Source organism: Scyliorhinus torazame, chromosome 17 (assembly GCF_047496885.1).
Source record: "Scyliorhinus torazame isolate Kashiwa2021f chromosome 17, sScyTor2.1, whole genome shotgun sequence".
Classification (NCBI taxonomy): Eukaryota; Metazoa; Chordata; class Chondrichthyes; order Carcharhiniformes; family Scyliorhinidae; genus Scyliorhinus; species Scyliorhinus torazame.
In genome coordinates, this window is record NC_092723.1 from 61,364,347 (window position 1) to 61,381,170 (window position 16,824).

General features: G+C 40.1%; 1 protein-coding gene across 2 annotated transcripts in view; it reads left to right on the plus strand.

The window, feature by feature from the left end:
* Positions 1-14,052, plus strand: part of ilrun (inflammation and lipid regulator with UBA-like and NBR1-like domains) — a 135,567-nt gene extending 121,515 nt beyond the window's left edge. For both annotated transcript variants that reach the window (XM_072480505.1, XM_072480509.1), the window contains one exon: positions 13,748-14,052. In XM_072480505.1, the coding sequence (XP_072336606.1) occupies positions 13,748-13,864 (117 nt within the window). In that variant the 3' untranslated portion in view covers positions 13,865-14,052. The remainder of the gene's footprint in view (positions 1-13,747) is intronic.
* Positions 14,053-16,824: the final 2,772 nt, after the last annotated feature.

Consider the following 16,824-nt stretch of genomic DNA (forward strand, 5'->3'; position numbering starts at 1 on the left):
TTTTAAAATCATGTTTAGCTCCAGTACATAATGCTCTTTTGTGACTGGAGTAATCGGTTATAAAGACTCCGCATAGTCTCTATAGAATTGGACTTTAATTTTTTGATTGTAATTTTAAAAATTATTGTTATGCTTTGGGATTTCTTTTTAACACTCTCAACATTAAATCCATTATTACTCCCAATCCCTTTCTATGTCTCCCTGAACTAATTTTGTTTCCTTTAATATGTCATAGTTGTGTCTATTGAATTTAATTTACCTAACCAATTGTTGAAGTTGTTTTAAATCTCCCTTCAAATTGACAGTATTTTCTGCTCCCACCGCTCTTTATGGTTTTCTGTTTGTGAATTTCATCAAATGAATTTACATTTTCTCCTGTTCACTTACATTCAGTTCACTTGGGTAAATGCACATGGAACTGGACATTGACCTTTTGCATCACTTGGTTATTGTACTTTGACACTACATTTTTGTTAGTATTTTATTTCCTCTGGTTTTAGTCCAATGTTTTTTTAATCGTGCACCATATCCTAAATTTCCCATGTGGATCGGATTTTTCTGTAGTCCCAAATAAATCGCAACAAGAAACTTCATTTTTGCCTTTTGTGAGGTCCTGAAAGATCTTGAAAGTTTGACATCTATTGGTTGAATATTTGTTCGAGATACCTGGTTAATTTTCAGAGCTTTAGATTTGATTGTCTTTCCTTTGTTACATAATCATAGTTTACACTACAGGGCCGCCTCCATTAAAAATGTTAGAAAATGTGCAGCCGGAGTTCTTTTATGTAATGTAGGGTTAAGAAAGGGTGTTAGCTGCGGTGCACAATATATGGAGCAACATTGATCTACTGATTTCTCCTGCTTGAAGTGTATTAAAGATATTATTTGGAGTTTGTGCGGAAGTTACGGTTATGGATAAAGGATAAGGAACACCACATCAAAGGTAGGTAATCTTCCCCTTATAAAACCTTACTGGGAGCAATTAAAATGATGTCAGAATTCAAAATGATCTCTCTGGGCAGAGGAAAATTATAGACAAACCATTCAGTGCTTTTTGTTTTGCTACTTTTCTGTTTTCCAAGAAACATTTAACATAAAATATCCATTTATCTTTGGTATCCTGAGAGAAATTTGGTTGCCTAAAAGAAAATAAATGTTGAGTTAACTTTACAAGTTTCTTAAAATTACCTAAGTCAACTTTCCCATTTATGTTTGTTCTTAGACAATTTTTTTTACCCGCCACTTAAATTTATCTCAAATATTAGTTCCTTATCCAAGGGTTAAGTACCAAACCTTCTTAGAATTGCATAGAAATTGCAACATTGCTGATCGACCCAACCAATTTGTGTTGCTGCTTATCCATCGCAAGAGCAGCAGTCTTAATCCCATGTGCTCTGTTGTCATAATTCCTTATTCCCATCTCCTTCAATCTTCTAATCTATTCCTGAATGATAACATGGTTTCTGCTTCAATCACTTATCCAGTAACACAGTCCACAGCTGCACAGCACTCGGTTAAATAAGAACTTCTGTTCTCTGTCTCAAGGCTCTTGCATTTTGCTGTGCATCTATGATTCTTCATTCTTGCCCTCTCAACCACTGTAAAATACTCTTTCTCTCTACTGTTTCCCATTGTTTAAGAATCTGAAACAATTTAATCAAATAACCCATAATCTTTTCTAACCAATAGAGCCCCAATATTTAAATTTTGTTCCCTCAAACTGAGACAGCGCTGTAGTGAACCTGCACTGTTTCTTCTCCTGCTTCAACATCCTATTGTGTGGAACATAAGATGCTCCAATTGTGATTTTTGTGTAGGTTTTACAAAAATTCAGCATTTTGAACTTCATTCTGTGCTGCATGCCATTAAAAAAAACAGTATTCAATTAGCTTTATAAAAGAATTGTTCACTGGAGATGCTGCTTCCAAAGCCTTTTGAGTCTGAATGTCCTTTTTCCCTGTCACTTTCTACATCACCCAGTCTTCCCCAAAAGTATAATTACTTCTATTTTTCATACAAAATCAGACCATCTCACATTTACACACATTGAATTTCATTTACCATTTACTTGCCTAATCCACCATTTTTTCCATCTCTATCTGTCTAATTAACTAATCACAACTAACTGTGATGAAGTAACTTGGCATTCTTCATTTGCTGACTCAAATTTCTGTTGCAGGAGATGTGATCTTTGTGACTTGTTACATGGTTTTAGGTGTACAATTTGTTTTTGTGCAAACCACTTTATTGAAATAAAATGTACAATGTTTTCTTTATGCAACTTTTCTCTTCAGAATTATATTTCCAAATAAAATGAAGATTATTAAATATAAGTATCGACAGCTGTCAAGAAAATGTAACATTTTTCAAACTATCAAAGTTTCATATATATTGCAACTTTTACATTTTTGCATATTTTGATTTACTAATTGAATTTTACTTCTAAGAATAGCCTTTCTGTCTTTTTTTTCTTGCCTTGAAAATCTTGGAATTTCTTGTCCATAGGTCTCTTAAACATTTTGTCCTCCTAATTGAAGATAGAGGTTAAGGTATGAAAATGAGCAAAATATATATTGGCCGGCTGGTATTTCCTTCTATTGTTGTGAAATCTATAATTTGCTGTATTTTATTTGCATTTGTATTGCTCAAAGGCGGGTGAAAGGTATTTGGAAAAGTGATGCCGATTGATACAAAAGTCGTTCAAAGAGGATGTATGTGTCATGTAAAAATATTTAGTGATCAAGTTAAGATTTAAATGACTGGTATTTAATGTAATATTCCACCAATTTCATCATGTCTGTGTTTTTATCAAAATGGAGAATCGCAAATAACATTTATACGCATTTGGCTGTGGAGCAGTATGACCTTCACCGTGTATTTTTAAAGGTCACATCAATAGAAATTTAAGAAGTTGGAAGATTGGAATTGCTCTATTGATAGTACAATAACTTGATGAAATATTCTCTAACTTTGAGATGTATTCAAGTTGTACTGGATTCACAACATCTTAATTCATGTTTTAATATTTGGTTTGGATTAAGACAATATTATATGTTTTTGAAATATTCAAAGCAGAACAATTGTATTTAAATCTATGGCATTTAATAGAGTACCAAGAGAGAGAGATTTTTGGCCAAAACCAGGCAAACCCTACGCAGCTGGAGCCAAGGAAGTTAATCCATGACTTATTAACTGTAAAACAATTGTACTGTTTAGGTGCTTTGTAGTCCTTCAGGGAGGTTAAGGGTTCTTTCTTCCCACAGTCCAAATCATTAGAAGAAGCTGTACTGTGATGGAGTAAGCGAAAACAAACTACTGCTTTGCACATTTTGAATAAACCTGAAAACCTGCTAATTCAGCGTGCGGCTATAGAGCTCTGAAATGCACCACGCAACAAAAGATACTTGAAATTTACTTGGATGATAAATAAAATATATTTTGTGCTACATATTTTTTAAGGTTCCTTTCCTCAATTTGTCCACGCTCTGTGGTAGCCTTTCTACTTCCTGTTAAGATTAAAGCAAGCATTGAAGTCTCTGAAAAAGGATACAATTCAAGTGAGGAGCAAAATATTTGTATCCAGTATTTCCTTTCCATTAAAAGAAATATTGAATACAGTACTTGACAGTATTCAGATGCTGCTCAAGCCCATATTAATAGTGTTGCAGCCATCAGCTGTTGTTTTGGATGGATGTTGTCACATCACAAACGACACCTGGTGTAATTATAATTTACAATAACTCTGAGTCGGGAGTCACGTGATGTGAGCACAGGAATGGCTGCATTTCCGTGAGCTCTGGCTCTGCTCATCTTGTAATCCTTTATTTTATCCTGGTGCACATTTCCTATTTGTCTTTTCTTGGGATACATGTCTTACGCTAAGTCCCTGGAGGATCCCGGTTGGTGTATTACGAGGAGGAGCCTAGATAAATTGTAGAAAGTCCTTGTCCTCGGTCAGAGTGGGCTGGGGTGGGACGCCAATCTTGCAGTGGTGTTGTTACTGATGAGTGGGTTTTTGCCTCGGCAGTGTTGTGTATATCTGGATGATGGCCACCATTAAAAATGTTCTGGATGAAGATTTGCGAGGTATTTGGAGAATGGTGGCGGCACATGAGAGAGTTCTGGCATTTGGAAGAGCACTTTCCCTGGTCAGGGCCTGTCCTTCAAGACATTGACAGATTTGAGACATTGGCAGATTATGTATCCTGGGGAGGACTGGGTTCCTTAAGACTCTTCCTTGAGGCTGGAGTTTTTGTTCTGGGTCTTTACTTTTTTCTTTAGAGCTGTTAAGGATGTATGGTAGCACATCCTGAGGTGGGTTTGGTTAATCCTGGGCTGGTCTGTTGAAGAGCGAGATTGTTCTTAGTATCCTTCCTGTGATGGTGGACACAGGTGGACAATGCTGGGTGATGGTTGATATCTTTAGATCAGTTCGGGAGTTTTTCAGGGAGAGAAATATAATACTTTATTATCCTGTAATTTACTTCTGGCACCTCTAGTTCTTTTTCCCCTCTGTTTTTCTTGGGAGGCCCTGAAGGCTTGATCATATTTCGAATGTTGACCCTCTCTGTACAAATGTATAGAATGGTGTTGCTTCTGTACTGAACCTTAAAGTGGTGTCAAGTTGCATTGTGTTACATATGTAACTCTTATTTCGAGCTAGGGTTTTCGTGTATTTTCTTTGTTTTCTTTTGTAAGGGTGGGTATAAATAATCTGTGATTGGTCCTTGGGTGGGTGCAGACAGGTTTGGTATCCAAGGAGAGGAGGCTGTGGTGTGTCATTGGTGCTTTGGGTGAGTTGAGGGAGATATATATTGGGGAGTGCTCAAACATGGCGTGGAAAAGTTATCCTGAACACTTGTAATTGTGAGAAGACGCGTCGTGGGAGGGTGTGCACTGTTTTACCACGTATTCATGGCTTCATCCTGTTTCTCCCCTGGTCTCTGGTGGGGGTCATAGAGATATCGGGTATGTTTAATGCTTGAATGAGCCAGTTCTAATGTTGTTTTCCTATTCCCCTCTATTCGCATATATTGAGCCATTTCCCCTTGCTTTATGGTGATGTAAGCATTTTGTAATTCTGTTGCATTGTTTGCAAAAATGCAAAATCCGAATAAATATACTAGAACAAACCTTGTTCGAATCACTAATATTTCTCCTCCATCCCCCACTGCCTACCCTCAAACAAGATGGATCAAATTCTGTTTTTCATTGTGCTAAGACTTATTGGCATTGTGTGCAGACAGCTGTTTTTTTCTCAATATCCAGACCATTCCAATACCAAGTATTACCAGATTAGATGCAAATTAAGCTCTTGATTTAATTCTTAAGATCATCCTTATTGCACTTGTTACATCATATGAATGGGCAATTGGAGTTAGATTGCAAATTATTGTAGAATTATGGACAGAATTATTCCACTGACTTTGACCATAAGACATTGGAGCGGAAGTAAGGCCATTCGGCCCATCGAGTCCACTCCACCATTCAATCATGGCTGATTTCAACTCCATTTACCCGCTCTCCATAGCCCTTAATTCCTCGAGAAATCAAGAATTTATCAACTTCTGTCTTGAAGATACTCAACGTCCCGGCCTCCACCACCCTCTGTGGCAATGAATTCCACAGACCCACCACTCTCTGGCTGAAGAAATTTCTCCTCATCTCTGTTCTAAAGTGACTCCCTTTTATTCTAAGGCTGTGCCCCCGGGTCCTAGTCTCCCCATCTAATGGAAACAACTTCCCTACGTCCACCCTATCTAAGCCATTCATTATCTTGTATGTTTCTATTAGATCACCCCTCAACCTCCTAAACTCCAATTAATAGAATCCCAGGATCCTCAGACGTTCATCGTATGTTAGGCCTACCATTCCTGGGATCATCCGTGTGAATCTCCGCTGGACCTGCTCCAGTGCCAGTATGTCCTTCCTGAGGTGTGGGGCCCAAAATTGCTCACAGTATTCTAAATGGGGCCTAACTAATGCTTTATAAAGCTTCAGAAGTACATCCCTGCTTTTATATTCCAAGCCTCTTGAGATAAATGACAACATTGCATTTGCTTTCTTAATTACGGACTCAACCTGCACGTTTACCTTTAGAGAATCCTGGACTAGGACTCTCAAGTCCCTTTGCACTTCAGCATTCTGAATTTTGTCACCGTTTAGAAAATAGTCCATGCCTCTATTTTTTCCAAAGTGCAAGACCTCGCATTTGCCCACGTTGAATTTCATCAGCCATTTCTTGGACCACTCTCCTAAACTGTCTAAATCTTTCTGCAGCCTCCCCACCTCCTCCATGCTACCTGCCCCTCAACCTATCTTTGTATCATCGGCAAACAGTCCCCAAACATGCCCCCAGTACTGTCATCTAGATCGTTAATATATAAAGAGAACAGCTGTGGCCCCAACACTGAACCCTGCGGGACACCACTCGTCACCGGTTGCCATTCCGAAAAAGAACCTTTTATCCCAACTCTCTACCTTTTGCCTGACAGCCAATCGTCAATCCATGTTAGTACCTTGCCTCGAATACCATGGGCCCTTATTTTACTCAGCAGTCTCCCGTGAGGCACCTTATCAAAGGCCTTTTGGAAGTCAAGATAGATAACATCCATTGGCTCTCCTTGGTCTAACCTATTTGTTATCTCTTCAAAGAACTCTTAACAGGTTTGTCAGGCACGACCTCCCCTTACTAAATCCATGCTGACTTGTCCTAATCCGACCCTGCACTTCCAAGAATTTAGAAATCTCATCCTTAACAATCGATTCTAGAATCTTGCCAACAACCGAGGTTAGGCTAATTAGCCTATAATTTTCCATCTTTTTCCTTGTTCCCTTCTTGAACAGGGGGGTTACAACAGCCTTTTTCCAATCCTCTGGGACTTTCCCTGACTCCAGTGACTTTTGAAAGATCATAACTAACGCCTCCACTATTTCTTCAGCTATCTCCTTTAGAACTCTAGGATGGAGCCCATCTGGGCCCGGAGATTTATCAATTTTTAGACCTCTTAGTTTCTCTAGCACTTTCTCCTTCGTGATGGCTACCATCTTCAACTCTGCCCCCTGACTCTCCTGAATTGTTGGGTATTACTCATGTCTTCTACTGTGAAGACTGACGCAAAGTACTTATTTAGTTCCTCAGCTATTTCCTTGTCTCCCATCACTAGATTACCAGCGTCATTTTGGAGCGGCCCAATGTCTACTTTTGCCTCCCGTTTGCTTTTAATGTATTTAAAGAAACTTTTACTATCATTCCTAATGTTACTGGCTAGCCTACCTTCATAATTGATCCTCTCTTTCCTTATTTCTCTCTTTGTTATCCTCTGTTTGTTTTTGTAGCCTTCCCAATCTTCTGACTTCCCACTACTCTTTGCCACATTATAGGCTTTCTCTTTTGCTTTGATGCATTCCCTAACTTCCTTTGTCAGCCATGGCTGCCTAATCCCCCCTCTGATAACCTTTCTTTTCTTTGGGATGAACCTCTGTACTGTGTCCTCAATTACTCCCAGAAACTCCTGCCATTGCTGTTCTACTGTCTTTCCCATTAGGGTCTGCTCCCAGTCGATTTTCGTCAGTTCCTCCCTCATGCCCCTGTAGTTAGCTTTATTTAACTGTAACACCTTTACATCTGATTCTACCTTCTTTCTTTCAAATTGGAGATTGAATTCTACCATATTATGATCACTGCCTCCTAAGTGTTCCCTTACTTTAAGATCTCGGGCAGCACGGTAGCATTGTGGATAGCACAATTGCTTCACAGCTCCAGGGTCGCAGGTTCGATTCCGGCTTGGGTCACTGTCTGTGCGGAGTCTGCACATCCTCCCTGTGTGTGCGTGGGTTTCCTCCGGGTGCTCCCGTTTCCTCCCACAGTCCAAAGATGTGCAGGTTAAGTGGATTGGCCATGATAAATTGCCCTTAGTGTCCAAAATTGCCCTTAGTGTTGGGTGGGGTTACTGGGTTATGGGGATAGGGTGGAGGTGTTGACCTTGGGTAGGGTGCTCTTTCCAGGAGCCGGTGCAGACTCGATGGTCCGAATGGCCTCCTTCTGCACTGTAAATTCTATGATCTTTAATCAAGTCTGGCTCATTACATAACACTAAGTCCAGAATGGCCTGTCCCCTCGTGGGCTCCATCACAAGCTGTTCCAAAAAGCCCTCCTGTAAACATTCAATGAATTCCCTTTCCTTGGGTCCACTGGCAGCATTATTTACCCAGTCCACCTGCATATTGAAGTCCCCCATGAACACTGTGACCTTGCCTTTCTGACATGCACTTTCTATTTCGTGGTGCATTTTGTGCCCCTGGTCCTGACCACTGTTAGGAGGCCTGTACATAACTCCCATTATGGTTTTTTTGCCTTTGTGGTTCCTCAACTCTACCCACACAGACTCCACATCATCTGACCCTATGTCGTTTAGTGCTATTGATTTAATTTCATTCCTAATTAACAAGGCAACCCCGCCCCCTCTGCCCACCTCTCTGTCTTTTCGATAAGTTGTGAATCCCTGGATGTTTAAATGCCAGTCCTGAACCCCCTGCAACCACGTCTCTGTGATGCCTACCACATCATACCTGCCAGTCATAATCTGGGCCACAAGCTCATTTACCTTGTTCCGTACACTGCGCGCATTTAAATATAGCACCTTTAATTCTCTATTGACCGTCCCTTTTTGTTTTCTTAGTGTGGTGGACCTTGGTTTACTGAGCCTTTCCATACACTGTTATGAGCTTGGTTACAACTGATATTTGATTTATCCATTGATGAAGAAACTTTCACATCAATTGAATGGATTTGAAATCTTGCTTATCCTGCTACTCAGTTCCTTAATCTGGATATTGTTAGATTTTTATGGTCCTTAAAGGACTGATTTGACAAAGGTGTGCTTTTTGAAAAAGCTTCCTCTGTGCGCTTGTGTAGTATGCAACATGTATTCCAAATGAGCATCTTCCAAGAACATAATCATTTGAGAAATCCCAAAACTCGAACAGTAGCGTCAACAAAATGCAGGACTGATCACTGCTGATGACAATTGTGGTTTATTACTGAGAATGAGATCTCAAAATTGACTATTTTCCACCTCTTTTTAAAAAAAGTTTAATTTGGCATGCTGATGTACGGCCACTTTCGCTACTGATAAAGGAGAGGAAACCCTTCATCTTCTCCCCTGCTGCCATGTTTAAATCCGGCAAGCATAGAGCAGGTCAGTGGGGTATGATGCTCGATTTAATGGGTAAATAAATGGGCTATCAAACTGCAAAATTGCCAAGACCTCTCGGGTCACCCCTTGGCCTTCTCTTTTCTAGAGAAGAGAACCCCAAGTGGTTTTGTTTTTACCGATGGTTATGACCTCAGCTTTGGTATCATCCTTTTAACCTGTTTTGTACACATGCCAGTGCTTCAATATTCTTGCAGTAGTATAGAGAGCATAACTGAGCAAAGTACTCAAAAACAATGTGGTGTAACCACTTTTAATGATCCACACTATGGTGGAAGAAGAGGTTTATTGTAGCCCCCCGTACTGGATGACATTGTGTTCACCAGCCAAGGCATGGTTCCATGATGACATTTCGATATAAGAATGAACAGTTGTGTTATTTGCAGTGATTGAGTATTGAATATAGTGTAACTATATGGCTTGATAACTTACAGGGCAAGTGCACCTACCATTCGCACTGGGTGCAAGGATCTACATGTGATGTATTTGCTACAGCAGTAAGTGTTCTGTAATTCGCTCCAGCGGGATCAGGGCTAGGAAAGGAAAACGGTTAGCTACTGTTCCCATTCAAATAGGTTCACATGTAAGGAATGGCCGCATGAAAGCTTCCAAAGGATTGCTGACTTTTGTAAAATTTTGATCCAGAATGGGCTACTGTCTTCATGACAGCAGGGCAAAACAGAAGAATATATTGGTACATGTGGAGGAGGTTGGGGGCGGAAGGTTCTGTTAGAATGGATAAAGCCTCTTACCATTACACAATATTGATGTAAATACAACCCTGGGGTGACATTTTTATATTACTTTGTGCCTCTTGATTCAGAAGGTTGTAGCTTCAAGTTCTACTCCAGAGACTTAAGCGCATAATGATTGCAGTACTGAGGGGAATGCTGCATTGTTAAAGGTGTAATTTCTTGGATGAGGCATTGAGGCCCCATCTACTTTCTCAGGTAGGTTTAAAAGATTCCATGGCATGAACAGGGGCGTTTTCCCTAGTGGCATGGCCAGTATTTATACCTCACTCAATATCACAAAAACAGATGACCTGGTCATTACCATATTGTGCCCTTATTGTGTACAAATTGGCTGCAGTGTTTCCTACATTACAACTGAAGTAAAGCATTGGGTGTTCTGCTGAGAAAGTTCGGAGATTCTCGATCTTGTTGGTAGCATCTGTCGCTAGCTACCAACAAAACCATTTTCCAATTTTTATTCTTTTTAGTTAATATCAAATGCGGTTGTTTGCAGTAGAAGCAACTGGCACAACTCTTGACAAGAGGAAGAAACCTGAAGAGAAGTTAATACAAATGATGTATATTTAATGGGTGTTTATGTACGTTTTCATAGTTCTGGGGCTGAGCCACCCTATGTAAACCAACAGAAGAAAGTCACTCCCTTTTTAAGAGGAACCTGTTTTCATTTGAAAATTTTCCATTGCTGCTGGCGAGCTTTAGAGAAATCAGTCTCAAAAATTATTTATTTGTTGTAGATCTTTACGTAGCCACAAAGTCCCATCCAGACAAGTAACCATGGCATAGCACAGTAATTGGATGTGTCAGGCTAACAATGTAGCACCAAACTAACAATGTTGAAAGTCGATTTCAGTCGTACATGGGTGGTATAGATGTTTATTTTTCATTAAGTGGAGTTTATTGAACTAAGTGCATCAAGATCGAGAATCTCCGAACTTTCTCAGCAGAACACTCAAAATAATTGACAAAGAAGCAACGTGACATGAGGGGAAACGTCTATGCAACGAATAGTGCAGATTTGGAAGTGTAATCGAGGCGGATTCAATTGGGGCTTTCAGAAGGGATTTGGATAAGCACAAGAAAATTTGCAGAGCTATGGGGAAAGGTTGGGAGAGTGGGTGAACTGAGTTTCTCTTGAAGAGAACCAGCATGGACAAAACAGCATCCTTCTCTGCTATAACAATTGTAAGAAATATTAACCTTATCTTTCTGTTCCTCTGTTCTGGAAAGTATTACAATGTTTTGTGTAATTTAATGTATGGTAATGGGATTTAAATATTTGAAGTGAATCTGTTTCTCAATGTAATTGCTTGAGACTGAAATTCATAATTTTTATAAAGGTGCAGTGCAAAGTTTTTAATGTCGAATTGCATTGATAGAGAAGCTCTAATGATAATTCACATACAATCTTTTTTACTATACTATGGTATTTTTCAGTAACATACTGTCATGAGAGCACAATATTAAATGGAAAAGCTGATCAAAACAATAGAGCTCTCTGAATTATGTTTCCAAATCAAAGGGAAGGGATATTTGGACTGGTGACACTATTCCATGTCAATATTTCTAGCATTGGCTCCATGCAGAATAAAGTTTCCTCCACTGTGCTACTGCATATAAAGGTGAAATCCCAAATGCAATAATGTGAATATAATAATTTCTTCCACAATTGTGGCCTTTGCGTAATCTTGCCGATTTAGTAATGTGGACTTGTATTCTTCAGGCTCCATGTTAAACTCACTTAACGCAAGATCCTCGCAACAGAGAGAAAGTAGAGTTCCACCCTGTCACAATTGGTTGAATTTGAATCCTGGTCCGAGAGATTAAGGTCTCTTTCTTAAGTGCCATTTGCAACATCTAATTTGCTTTGATCGTTTCCTTTAACTTTGAATTTTTAATGTTAACCAAATGTTTGAGTGTATCATATGGTCAATATGCATAAAATCATAAGAAATAAGAGCAGGCATAGGCCATTTGGCTCGTTGGGCCTATTCTGTCCGTAAGATCACGTAAGGGCTAATGTGATTGTGGCCTTAACTCCACTTTACTGCCTACTCATCCATCATGCGTTTGATCAAAATCTAACTCAACTTTGAATATATCCGTTGACCCAGCCTCCACTGTATGGGGAAGAGAATTCCAAGGCCCTCAGAAAATCCATTTTTTCCTCATCTCCATGTTAAGTGGGAGACCCCTCATTTCTAAATTGTGTCCCTTTGTTCTAGATTTCCCCATGAAGGGAAGCATCCTCTCTGCATCTACCCTGTCACGCTCCCATCAAAATCCTATCGGCCGGATTGTCTGTTTCTGAGACTAGCTGTTGACCCTGGGGCAGGATCGTGGAGTTCTATGACAACAAAACTGGTGCCGATTCAACGACTGTTGAGGGGATAGCACCGGCATCACGTGGAACACGATCGATTCCAATGGAAAACGGTGTCCGATTCAACGGGCCGGGATTCACACTCTACAGGCTGCAGCCGCATATTAGCATTCCACTTCTCATACACATTCATCCCAGCCAACAAGACTGCACTGGTTGCGCTGGAGCATGCCCATTCAGTTGATGGGTTGACTGGGGCCAGAAGGTACCTCGGATGGGTGGCCGGGGGGCACCCATGTGGCCCGTTGCGCAAGGTTCGCAGTAGGCAATCAGTGACATGTGCAGCCACCTGGCAGGCTGTGGCAATGGTTTTTTATGCCCACCACCCCAATCCCACGGCCCCCTCCAAGCCCTGGCAGAAGCCCCTTGGCCAGAGGCACAACTGTCAGCACACTGACGATGTTGGACACTTTGCGTATCTACCCTCCCCATCACCAGACACGGCGCCTGTTTCACGGTTTTTGAAAGCACAAGTGAACCTCATCCGGAATTTTCCCTGGAGGATCGCGGAGGCCCCAGAGAATACCGGGCCAGGCCCACTAATGATATGCCAACGACGTTTACTGTACGTGTGGAGTGGAACACATCGATGCTGCTATCGAGACACCGGAGCAATTACAAAAGTGTTAAATTACTTATGAAACCTCCAGTTTTGCTAACATTCTATCAAGATACTCACTTTATAACTAGATCCATGCCTTTGTCACCTTTAAATTCCAATATTCCACTGTACACCCAGCTGGCCTCCACTTCATACTCTGAGAATTCTTGCCTGTATCATCTCGCAGTAAGTTTCACTTACCCATTGTTATTGTGCTTGCTGATTTGTATTGGCTCCCAATCCTCCAATGTCTCAAGTGTGATATTCTCGTCCTCGTGTTGAAATTTTTTCGTGACCACACATCCTTACCTGTAATCTCACCCCACCAGTTTCCAATCAATCTACAATCCCAAAGAACATTCTTCCTCCATCTCTAGCCCTTGTGCACCCTGGAGTCTCTTGTCCTTGTCATTAGCAGCTATGGAATTTCTCTTGTTCACCACCTCCACTGTAACGTTTACCTCTTCCAAACCATGTGCCACTTCAATTTCTTGAATTGGTTCTAGGGGTTCTAACTTGGACATGTTTTGTTTTGCTGTCGACTTTCATCCATTGGGGCCTGGTTTGAGACTGCTCCAGCTTTATTTCACTTTGAATCCTTGCATCTATCAGCCTCGTATCATGTGAAATAACTCGGAGCCCTTTATATTCTTCTTACGCTGTTATTAAATCACTAATGCCTTTATTTTCTTGGCACCAGGATTTGCCAAGAATGATAAGATTTGGTTTTGGGTTTTCCGTTCTTTAAGATTTTAAGAATTTTAATGACCGTTTACTTTGTTTTCTCCAAATACAGATCCAACTAAGCTGTAAGGCTATGGATGACATCTTTTCCCAAGACGCTAATGCTGCTCTGGACGAGGAACTTGAAAGTGAACCAAGTGATGTAGATTGCACATCTTTGAAGCACTGAACATTTAATCCAGCAGCCTGGTTGAGTTTGTCACTCACAAGACATAAACATTGATCCTACACCAGCTTGGAAAACTGCATTCGTATTAAAACAACATCAGCCAACCATGTCTTGTTCATTTCTGTATAATAAGCTGCATCAAGCCTTCAAGAAGATAAAGCATGGAATAAATAATGTATCGTCTATAATTCTGTTCTACATGAAGTTTATGTGAAGATTTAAGATGGTGTGGGTTCTAATAAGGAACAATAAAATGCTCTGAATGAGAATGCAGAGGAGTCAGATTTTGGAAAAGAGGAAATAGGTTCTGGGAATGAGTGGAGGAGAGGAAAGTATAGCTAGCAAAATTGGAAGGGAAGTAGTGCGTAAGAGTCATAATGGAGGTCAGACAAACTAAACTGAAGATGGGTAAACAGCAAATGAATGAGGTCAGTAGCATAGTGCAAGAATGACAAGAAATGCAAAATACATGGCAGGTTTGGTACAGCATTTACTTTATGCTGAAACCATACACTGCCATCCTGAATTGAATCAAAAGATCCAGGACACTTCCCAACATATTGAATATCATTACCCTATCATCACATGAGGTTATCAGCTTAGTCTTCTAAACTCAGTAAACACGTATGATGAGTATATTAGGGATACACTATTATATGCACTTGAGTACAGATGGGGAGATAGTGATGTAGTGGCAATATCATTGCACAAGTAATCTAGAGGCCTAGACTAATGTGCAAGGGGCGTGGGTTCAAACCCCACTATGGCAGCTGGTGGAATTTACATACAATTAAATCTGGAATTGAAAGTTAGTCCATGACAATCTACCATCAATTATTGTAAAAATCCAAATGGTTCACTTATGCCATTTAGGGAAGGAAATTGCCATTCTTATCTGCTGTGGCCTACATGTAACACAACTGCTCTCTGAAATGACCTAACAAGCCACTCAGTTGAAGGGCAATTATGGATGGACAAGACATGCTTTCCTTGGCAGTGATCTCATAAACATATTATTTAAAATGTATTTCTTGTGGCAAGATTCTTTTATTTGAGAATCAGCCCTTTCCAACCAACCTCCGGTCCAGTGTAAAATTTGGCCATCATTCCCTCATCTGCACAATTAAGTACATGATAAAAGGAATATAAGGCAATCACAATTTATACTTTGGGTGAACAGATCAAAGCTGTGGAAATTTAATCCTAAATACACTGCAACGGAGGCTACTTTCCTTGAGAATACTCTTCCTGTTTGGGCTCTTGCTGGGAATACTTTTCATTGACAAACTGCCCTTCTGCAACATGAGAGATTCTGTCATCTAACATTTGATTAACAAATGATGGTTGTTACTTCACTCACAAATGCATTCCACAGCATCTCAATTCTCTAAAAGGAATTCTCTCTATCCAAAATATTTTTCATTTAATCGTATTTATACATCCTCTGATTCTAGATCCCTCACAGATCTTTACTGTAATAAAATCACCCGTAATCTTTTTTATGATTAAAACCAGCATCAGTTTTTTCCAGTCTGCCTTTGTTTTTGTGTTCTTCATAGCAGGCAATGTCTTTTGTAGTACTTTAACATCCTTTTAATTGTAGAACCTAAAAGTGCACAAATTATTCCCAAGTGTGGTGCTTTAAAGGTTTAAACTAAGTTCAACTTCATATCTTGACTATTATGTTTCCTATATCTTCTGATTAAACCAATTTCATGGCCTTATCAATTTGAAGTGGTAGTTTTAATTCCTTGTATTCACTGAGCCCCAAGTCCCTCTTCTTCCGTGTCACCCAGAAGCCAACAGTCAAAATGTGATCATAACTTCAGAATCTAATATTTCACTTCTTCTGACACAACTTCATCTATCAATTTTTTAAAAATATCCCCTTGTAACTCCCTCTGGTTCTCAGATTTATTTATTATGCCTCCTATTTTAATATTGCATGCAAATTTGGACATCAATCCGTCTGGCTCTACATCCAAATACAGTGATCTCAGAACAGAACCCTGTGGGACACTTTCCGATGACTGAGAAACTGGTGGCACTGTGGTTAGCACTGCTGCCTCACAGTGCCAGGACCCCAGTTCAATTCCAGACTTGGGTGACTGTGTGAAGTTTGCATGTTCTCCCTGTCTGTGGGTTTCCTCCTATAGTTCAAAGATGTGCAGGTTAGGTAGATTGGCCAGGCCAAAGATGTACATGTTAGTTGGGGTTATGGGAAAGGGTTGGGGAATGGACCTAGGCAGAATGCTCTTTCAGAGGGTTGGTGCAGACTCAATGGGCTTGAATGGCCTCCTGCACTGTAGGAATTCTCTTCCTTCAATGTAACTTGTTTTATTACCCAAATTCTATAGCGCTTCTCCAATAATCTACTGTTGTGGTAACTTGTCAAATCTCCCCAGAATTCTTCAGTGAAAGATTTCTTGGATCTAAAGAGAAACCAGAGTAAGGCTTTCTGAAAGTCTGTGTACAAAGCATCTACTGCATTTAGCCCACCCACCATATTTGATACCATTGAAGGACTCATTTGGGTTTGTCAAATGCGCTCTTCTGAAATTTATGTTGATGACTCCTAATTATGACCTGTTGATCTAGACATTTAGTAATTTCATTTTTAAAGCTTCCAAAATTTTTCTGACTACCGATATTAAAGTAATCAGTCTGTAATTTTTGCTTGGGTAAATGCAGCCTCCACTTTTGAAAACCTGTATTATATTAGCCACTCTTCAGTCCCCTGTCACACATCACATTCGATAGAATCCTGGAATATAATTAAATATCTCAACTATTCCACTTTCCCCTTCAGATCAATGGATCTATTTATGATGTGGAAATGCCGGCGTTGAACTGGGGTGAGCACAGTAAGAAGTCTTACAACACCAGGTTAAAGTCCAACAGGTTTGTTTCAAACACTAGCTTTTGGAGCACTGCTCCTTCCTCACCTGAGCAGTGCTCCA